At 32.6% G+C, this 9,715-nt stretch overlaps 1 protein-coding gene across 1 annotated transcript; it reads right to left on the bottom strand.

Moving 5' to 3' along the window:
• Positions 1-1,370: 1,370 nt before the first annotated feature.
• LOC131642670 (3-ketoacyl-CoA synthase 6) lies at positions 1,371-3,390 on the bottom strand. The gene has a single exon (XM_058912891.1). It carries the CDS (start codon positions 3,303-3,305, stop codon positions 1,815-1,817), a length of 1,491 nt encoding a protein of 496 aa, XP_058768874.1. The 5' UTR covers positions 3,306-3,390; the 3' UTR covers positions 1,371-1,814.
• Positions 3,391-9,715: the final 6,325 nt, after the last annotated feature.

The following is a 9,715-nucleotide window of genomic DNA, read 5'->3' as shown; positions in this document are numbered from 1 at the left end:
TATCAAATTTGAGTTAAAAAAAGTTCATATTGAATTGAAAATAGACATTGAAGTCTCTTTCTTTATATATATTCTATACTCTTAATAACTTGAAACTTTTAGGTGAATATGCGATCTTCAAATTTACTTTTATGTGGCTTCTTTTATGGAAGATTTAATGTGGCTTCTTTTATCGAGTAGTACACAAACCCTTTATACACGCGTCTCAAGCAGCAATAGGAGATGCTGTCAATACTCCAAAATTACAAGCTATGAACATCACTCAACAACATTTCAGGACCATTTAGAAAAAGTATACAACAATACCATTTAATTTAATGTACCTATAAACTAAACAATTTCCAACAACTAGTAAACTTAATCTTATCTCTTTCTAAGTTTGAAAAGACAAAATAACTAATTATTACATCATGTCAATTTGTCAAATACATATCCTCTTGTTAACAAACTTGCAAAAAAATTCAATCAAAATCTCATTTGAATTAAGAATACAAAACCCTTTTATTTATGAAAGATGTTGATACATTACTAATTTAATTATTATAATAAACTTGTAAATTTTCATGTGAATGTGAATCCTCTCTAGCTAAGATTACAAATCTTTCGGCTCATAATATCCGTTAATTAATTGAAAGATGTTGATATCCCTAACTCCCAACAAACCAGTTCCAATTATCATGGCCCCAGTCAACAAAATCTTCTTGCCAACAGTGCTAGAAACAATAGTGGAACACAAGAGAAACAATCCATTTAATGCATGTATATATACTCACTACCAAATGACAGTTCAATTGAAAACTACCATATCAAAACAAAAAGGATCACTTGCCAACTGCATTATTTTGTTCAATGCCAACTGTATATTTCAAATAAAGAGTATTTTATGATTGCTAGGTACCACAATGGTTTTCAATTGTGGTCATTCCAATGGTTGCAACGTACATTAGTTGTTCCAGTGTAAATTTTAATTAAGAAGTGTTTGAAATATATCGTTAAAACAGTTAAAATTAAATTGAGTTTTTGAATTCTAAAATTTTGAATTTTGATCAAAATAATTGAAAACACAAAGACAAAATTGTGAGATGTAATTTCTAAAAATGATCCGACGTCTAGTTTTAATTTACACTTAAATTGTAATAAATACAAATGCACAACCTATCACATTAGCAATATTATGGACGCAATTAAAGTTGTATTGTGAATTTAAAACCAAACCAACCATGTACTACTACTAATTCTATTCAATAGCAATAATAGTATTTCCTCATACTAATCAATAAATGTTAAAAAAAATAATATTATTTTTAATTTTTTTTTTCATATAAATCTTTAATCTAGAAGACAAAGTTAACTAATGAAATTTTTATAAATAAAATTGAAAACAGGAAATATTTTTCTCAAATAAAAACAGCCCCCTAAACTTTTCTTTCTAACATCACATCATTTCATACATTTGAGTCCTAAAATTACAAGCATACATAAAGTACTACTAGAACTTAGAGTTGTATTTCACTTACATGATTTTTGCACAATATTGATGAATATACACAGAACTCCCCAATAGTAATTTCTATGCAAATTCACATAAAAAGCCTATCATGCAGTAATAACTGTTTAGAAAATAAATAAAAATTACAAATATCATCATATAAAAAAAAATAAAAAGTGGAACAGAAACAACCAACCAAATGACTCTGATCACATATCACTTCAACAACTAAAGAAGAGGCAAATGGCATCAAATAGTAACTGCGAAATTGCGAAGAAGAATTATTCAGAGTTCAATCAAATTCCTATTCTCGAAATTGATTAAACTAGAGTTTAACAATCTCGGGAATATGAACAGGATAACGATCAATGCATTCTGTCCAAGGTCCGTCAACCGGTGTTTTAATACTTCTGTTACATTTCCAAACCGCACTGTTACATTTAAATCCGCTGCCAAATGCTATCTGCCAAACCCTATCTCCTTTCTTCATCCTTCCCTTCGATTCAATGTAGTTAAGCTCATACCACAGCGAGGAAGACGATGTGTTACCGAATCTATGTAGTGTCATCCTCGACGCCTCCACGTGTTCCGTTGACAGTTGAAGATTCTTCTGTAGTTCATCGATCACAGCACGGCCACCGGCGTGAATACAGAAATGCTCGAAAGCTTGCTTGAAATCCGGTATGTAGGGCTTCCATTTAGGGTTGAAGATTTTTCTACCAATGAGCGATACAAGAAAGAGTAACTGTTCTGAAGCGGGTAACACAAGAGGACCCATTGTTGTTATATTTGATTTTAGAGCTTCACCTGCAATTGCCATGAGATCTTTCTGAAGTGAAATTCCGACTTTACCCTCTCTGTCTTCTTCTTCAAACACACATTTAAACGCTTTATCATCACCTCCTTTATGTGTTCTTACAACATGGACTAATCTGTATTTAGCTCTTCGTTTCTCAGAAGATCGGTTCGATACCAGAATCGCAGCGCCGCCCATTCTAAACAAACAGTTTGGCAAAAGCATGGCTCTTTCCTTTCCTTGGTAATAGTTCGGTGTTATAATCTCCGTGCTAACGACGACCGCGTTAGAATTCGGATGAACTTGAAGAAGATCGCGAGCCAAATCAATCGAAATGAGTCCAGCACTACAACCCATTCCAGAAAGATTGAAGCTCTTGATATTACTTCTTAGTTTGTATTTGTTGATCACCATAGCAGACAATGACGGTGTTGGCGAAAAAAGACTACAATTTACGATGAGTATGTCGATATCTTTCGGTTTAAGCCCGGTTTTCTCGAACAAAGAATCCATGGCTGAGAAAATAACAAGCTCAGCTTCACCTCTTGCAGATTCCATGGTTGGTTTCGGCGGAATGTAATGAATGGAAGGCGGTAAGCAAGTTTCTTCGCCAAGACCGGACCGTTCGAGAATCCTCATTTGAAACTCGACGCTTTTCGGATTGTTTTTAAGGATGAGTCTTGAATGTTCCATGAAAGTAGCAAAAGGAACACGACATGTGACGGGTGGTTTGAAACAAGCATAGTCGACAAGGTAGATTGTACGAGGTTTGGACATGAAATAAACAGTGGATATAAAGATGACAAGGAAAGAAGAACAAAGGATTTGGACGAGGTTAAAGTGAAGTGAATTCCAAAGGTTTAGGAGTTCATTTGGACCTAAACGAATAATTTCAATGGAGACACCAATCATGATGGGAATAAGAGTGAGAGTGATGATATGATTAACAAGATATTGGTAACCAAGTTTGACATATTTGAGCTTAACTGAGCTAGAAAAATCAGGCAAGATTGGAGGCATGTTTAAAAGTGCTTTTTTTTTTTAAGTGATTGAGAACAAGAAGAAGAAGAAGAAGATGGTTTGATAGGAAAGTAGGATGGAAGAGAGGTGAGATTTTAAAGGCAAGAGGGCCAATGAAGTGAAGGGGGGCAGATGAGAGGAATTAATGTAGGACTTCACGTCACTCAACGCTCACTTAACATTCGTATTAATTTCCATAACTTCCCACTTCGACATCTAACTAAACCCTAACACATTTACACCTGTAAAGTTGTTACATAATTTCCTTTGTTTATGTTTTATCTTACTATTATTATGGTTCTCTTGTCTTACTTAACATCTTTTGTTAAAAAAGTATTTTGAAATGTGGTTTGGTTTGAAAGATGGATTGTGGATATCCGTGTTTGTTTCCAACCATAATACATCTATCTATGTGATTGTTCTTAAATATACTTGTATTTCTCTTTACGTACAAGTCTCCAACTAATATGGATATTTACTTTTAAAAAAAGTAAGAAATTTTAATAAAAGATAACAACTCTTTCATTTTCTTTTAGAGTTGTTTTGTTCCTAAATTAGAAATGGAGTAAAGAGCAATGAATCAGATCTTCAGACGTAGTGGAGAAGAGGCTGAGCTGCAAGGTTAACACTTCAACGCTCAAGTCAGTATGTGATGGAGAGTAGTGAATTGAAATTGAATTTGAAACTTTTTATCTAAAGTTGTTGTCTTTTCTATATATAGTCGAGAGGGAATAACAAACTCGATATTTGTTAGGAACGAATTTCAGAGAGCCCTTTGACGCACTTGCAGTTGAGATCATTTATAATCATCAAGATGAAAATTCTTGTGTGTTAAGAAGATTTTGGAAGGATTGTGGTTCTGAGATCTATATGGTCGGTCCATAACAGTTGCCCCTAAAGCCCTTGCTTATGTGCAGCAAAGCGAGAGTTTGTCACGTCAGCCTCGGATGTTGAACACTCTCTTGTTCACCTCCAAAAGGGCGAAAGAGAAACGTTACACTGTATTCTAGATTCACACATTTAATGCTTTATACCTTAAACGCCTTTTCGGAGGTCCCATCATTACCGCTCTTGGGAATTGAATTGCCTGTGTTGCGCGCAAGTGATTTGACGCTTTTGACTAAGTCTACTTCTTTTTGCATGCTGGAGTATAGCTCTTGAAGAGTCGTTGTTTTATCTTCTTTTTCTTTGAGTCATTTCCTCCGTTTGTAGGTTATTCTTTGACATTTTGCTTTCCTGCATGTCATACCCCGATTTTTGCCCTAGTAATTTTTATTTGCATAATCAAAGTCACTACTTTTTCAATCTGCATCATTTGTATCGATCGTGTCCAGATCAATAGTTGACTGTTTGTGAGGTCCATGGGCCCAATTATCTTGCTAGTTACGTCAGTAGTCGGCTTTTGCACCTTTTATGTTTGATTTTCTTGCATCATTTGTTAATTGAATTAATAGTTAATTTTGTTATTATTGAAATTAATATTTCCTTTAATAATCAAACTAATTATTAATTAAATCGGCAATGTAAATAATATTTCATTTAATATCCCCTTTAACAAACCCATTTCATTAACTAATTAACTCAAAATCCATGTCCAATGTTTATCCACTTTTAGTTCAAGTTCTAAATCCATTTAAATAATTGAATAAACAAAAACTCTTTATTACATATCACTAACCACTTGGATCTTGCATTAGTTGTTAACATTTTATATCAGTAAGAAAAGGGGAATTAAAATTGCATCAAGTCTAATTATGCAGTGCAAACCAAATTTGCATCAGCCTCAAGTGAATACTTTGCATATTAGAATTTACAGTATGGTAAAAAAAATATAAAAATGGACAAAACGCACTTCTCCATATCATCTCTAAAACCTGCAGGAATCCAAAAAAATTAGAAAAGACAAAAAAGGGGAAACTTGCAAAAATTAGAAGGACAACAGTACACATTGCTTACATTCCATTTTCCTAGTTTCACTACTCTTCAACAGCTCACAGTCTTTTTCATCCCTCCACTATTCTACGTACCTCACCACTCTCCCTTCTAACAGTTAAAATTGGTACCATTTCTAACAAGAAAAATTCTTTCATCCTTATCCACAATCCTCCCCAAAATCTTGTTTATACCCTCACTTTCATTCTACTATAAAACAGACCCCTCATTCACCCTCATGGTTCGCTAACAAAAAGCTTCAAACCTCTGCTAAAATCCCACTTCAAACCCCTACAGAAAAACCTCAAACCTTAAACCACCAAATAATCCCTTCCCAACCTAAAAATCAACCTCATCATAATCCATACAATACCTATCCAAAACCTTACAGCAAACCATCAAATCTTCAACTCACTATACTTGCACATAAACCGTATACTTGCACATAAACCGTCGCACCCTCAAAACATCACTTACCCTCAACCCAACCCTTACCTTGCTCGAACCAAGTCTCACTGCAGCAAAATGCATCCCTCAAAACCGTGACACTCATAACATTCAACCGAAACCTAACAACCCCCCGCACACGTTTTACTCAAACAATATGCATTGAATACCCTTAAACTCGTATACCTTCAGCAATAATGTGTTCAAATCCACAAAACATAGAGGTCGCGCAAAATCAACGCACTAAGAGAAAAAACCACGCACAAAATACGTAGACGCAAATCATAGAAGAAGGAGATGGAAGGAAAGTCGAAGCAGAAATCAAAGAGAATATATTTGGTTTTTTTTGTTTTCATTGATTTTGCAGCATATTTACTTTGAATTTTTGTTCACATGCTCCATTGTAACTTGTAATCACTCATGAATTATTGATATTTGGGGCTTAGGATTTGTGGGGATAAGGGTACCAATTTGGTTTATGTGTTTTGATTTCGTAGCGATCGAGAGATCACCGAGACCGAGAGTAGCGCGAGATCGAAAGTATTGTTGTTGTGCTCATCAGAGTTTTGAAACTCTAAGTTTGAAACAAAAAAGCAGAGTGAGAGACTGGAGTGAAAAAGGGAGGCGTTATCCTCCTTGGGGTCTGTTTGATTCAAATGAGAGGGAGGGGAGGGGATGGATTTTAATAGAGGGAATGGAAGGGGAGGGGAGGGATTTTTGTAAATTATATATATGTTTGGTTCAAAAGATGGGAGAGTGAAAGAAGAGATTTTAATTTAAAATATGTTTGGTTCACAAGGGGAGGGGAGATATTTTATCAATAATTTACATTTCTATCCTTATCCTTATGATATCTTTATCATCTTATATAAGTTATATGATATTCAAAGTATAAAATTTTAGAATTACTTTTTGATAATAAAATACGCATAAATAATTAAATATAAAATTTTCAATGTAGATTGATTTAAAAATTTATAACTTATCACATAAGGTTAAAAAATTTAATATATTTGATTCAGATCGAAAGTCTCTAAGACAAATTAAACTATATGTTAATAACAACTTTTAAATCATGATGAACCATCTAACAAAATAAATACGTAAAATAATTTATATTAAACAAAAAAATAAAATGAATGGTTTAAAATTTTATATAAGAGAAAATATAATATGATTAAAAAACAAAAATAAAATAAATATGAAAACACAAAAAATACAGTGATTATAATTTACATTAAGTTTAAAAATATGAAAATAATTTCAAGTTTTAGAGTGATTAAAATAAATTGATGGAAGCAATAGAAAAAAAATCATTCAAAAGAGAAACAATAACACAAAAATTGAATAATTTTGAAATATTATAAAATAGAGAATATTTTAGTAAATGTAGTTATTTTTTAAATATAAAAAATCACATTCCCTCCCCTCCCCTATAAATCTCCCCGATTTGGGGGAACGCAAAAACTGTGTTTTTGAGGGGTTTTGCTCTCATCCCCTCCCCTCCTCTCCCTTCCTTAAATTTGAACCAAACACATTTAATTAGATATACTACATCCCCTCCCCTCCGTCTACCCTGAACCAAACACACCCTTAGGGTTTTCATTTAACCCGTTTTAGTGTGATTGGGGGTCCAGACCATTTGAATCGGTCCAGCCCAGTGGCCTGTTCCTTTTATGGTTTATTTGTAGGCCTTACCCCATTCACCAGTATGCATAGCCCTTTTGTGTTGCTTTGTAAATAGATTTGGCCCTCACATCATTTCTGGCCCAATTCCCTTTTAAGATCAATTCTTCTTTCTTTTATGTTTAGTTAACTAAATATTTTTACTAATTAAGCTTTTAATTAATTAAATTAAGTTGATTAAATTTATTTTAATCAAATTAAGTTTGTTAATTAATTTTTTAAATTAATTAAATTAATTAATTAAATATTTTTAAATTGATAGGTTCGACTATTTCACAACAAAATATACTTTTTTATTTTAAAAAATCCTTAATCCAATCAAGGTGCATTTTCAAAAATCCAAAAAATAATTTTCATTTAAATAAAACTTCTCGATCCAATGTCGAGCCACTTTTTACTCTTGTAAGTCGATCGATTTATGCATTGCCATCAACCTATTTCGTTCTTAACTTAGACTTTTTTCATAATAATTTATCGATCCAACATCAAGTTTTCTTTTCAAAAATCCTTTCTTAATCAAATATGATTGAATAGAGGAGTGGGAAGTTCAATTCCTACATCCTCTTTAACTAATTGAACACGAGTCTTTTTTACTCAACTATTCAAATAGTTATGATCCGATGAAAATACCTTTTAAATAAACCGAGGATAGTTTGAACCAATACATGAAAAAAAGAGAAAGCGGCATGTTCAGTCCCTACCTCTCTTACGAGTATATGATGCTCATCTATCTATAACGTGTCAAAACTAAACTCGTCTCCTTTTTTTTCAACAAAAGAGTTAAATGGGAAAGATGGCATATCAGTTATAATCTCTCCCTAAGTGTTGAATATATCGATTGTCAGGACTCAAGTATTCGACATTCATACTTGCAGCGGTTGAAAATTAAGACTAAAGCCATTAATTGACTTAGCTCAGAAATTTTAGTAAAGTCGTCACCGCGCTTTATTGTTTCCAAAGAAAATGGAAAAAATAGTGAAATAAAAACCAAAGAAGTTTTTAAAATCAAAACTAATAAATAAACAGAGATCTTAGGTTCGGTAGTTAGTTATGCAAGGGGAAGGTATTAGAACCCCTCACATCTACGGTACTCCGTAGGAACCTCTTTGAAATATATATTTGTTGTTATTGTTATTATAAAATGTTTATGTGTTTTTTGTTTAAATAGAGTGGGATGGTGAGAAAAGAAGATTTTAAAAATGTGCTCGTCAAGACATCGCATCTTGTGCCTACATACCCCTTAAGTGCAATAGGGAAGTCTGAGCATTTGTAGTTCCCCTTAAAAGGAAAATAAAGAGCCAAGTGGCAAAATCTTTTTGGGTGTTGAGCTTTACCAATACTCAACGGGTTTTTAAAATGTTAAGCTTTAACAATACTTAACAAGTTTAATAAGGTGCCAAGCTTTAACAATACAATGCAAAGGTGATTTAAAAGAGTGGTGGTTGAGCTTTAAAAATACAAAACCAAGGTTGATTTAAAAGAGGTTGAGCTTTAACAATACAAAACCGTTTTTTAAAACAAGGAGAAAGTGATAAGCTTTAAAATTACTAAGCACAAAGTAAAAGAGGTGGAAAAGAGAGTGAGTACTTTGACAATTTTAGTCAATACCATTCTCATTTCTTTGGATTTTTAGCATCAATAAGGAATCATGCATCTCAAGCAAGCATTAAGGGTGAATATCTCAAGTGGTATGGGAGACATATTATGTGTATCATGGATACAATCAAAGAGTAAGTATAAACAAATATATCAATGTATAAACTCAAGGATAAAAGGTTATGAATAAAAGGGATGACATACCTCAAGGTCAATTACATCATGTATGTATGAGTATGATGTATGATGGATGCGTGTCTCATGAATGTGGGGTTAGTTCAACAATGTATATATACAAAGATAATAACATAACCAAAGCATAAATGTACAAGGATGGAAATTAACAAGCATATGTACATGTAGATATCAAGGAGATCATAACAACAAGTTAATATCAACATGGTATTGCTTTGAGATCAAAATAAAGATCAAGGATCTTGAAATTAGGGTTTTAGCATATGTACATAAGCCTAATCATTTTTATTTACAAAGTTTAAACAAAACCCTAGGTGAATCAATTAAAGGATCATTTTAACATTTTAAAGATAAGCTTATCCTAACCCTAATTGGTTCATAAAATATATACAAGTCAATTGGTGAAGAGTTATAAAAAGGGTTTAATTTAATGGCATTTAAAATGCATATAAAAACATTAGTTTTGATTTAATTAAAATGGATTAAATAAATAATATTTTTTAGTTTTTAAAATATATTCCTAATATATACAAGATAAACAAGAAGTGTGCAAA

Source organism: Vicia villosa, linkage group LG1, assembly GCF_029867415.1.
Source record: "Vicia villosa cultivar HV-30 ecotype Madison, WI linkage group LG1, Vvil1.0, whole genome shotgun sequence".
In the NCBI taxonomy this organism is placed as follows: Eukaryota; Viridiplantae; Streptophyta; class Magnoliopsida; order Fabales; family Fabaceae; genus Vicia; species Vicia villosa.
This window is presented reverse-complemented; position numbering and strand designations above follow the sequence as displayed.

Coding starts and splice junctions, on each gene's coding strand:
- LOC131642670 (XM_058912891.1), bottom strand. CDS start 3,305: ATGCCTCCAATCTTGCCTGATTTTTCTAGCTCAGTTAAGCTCAAATAT.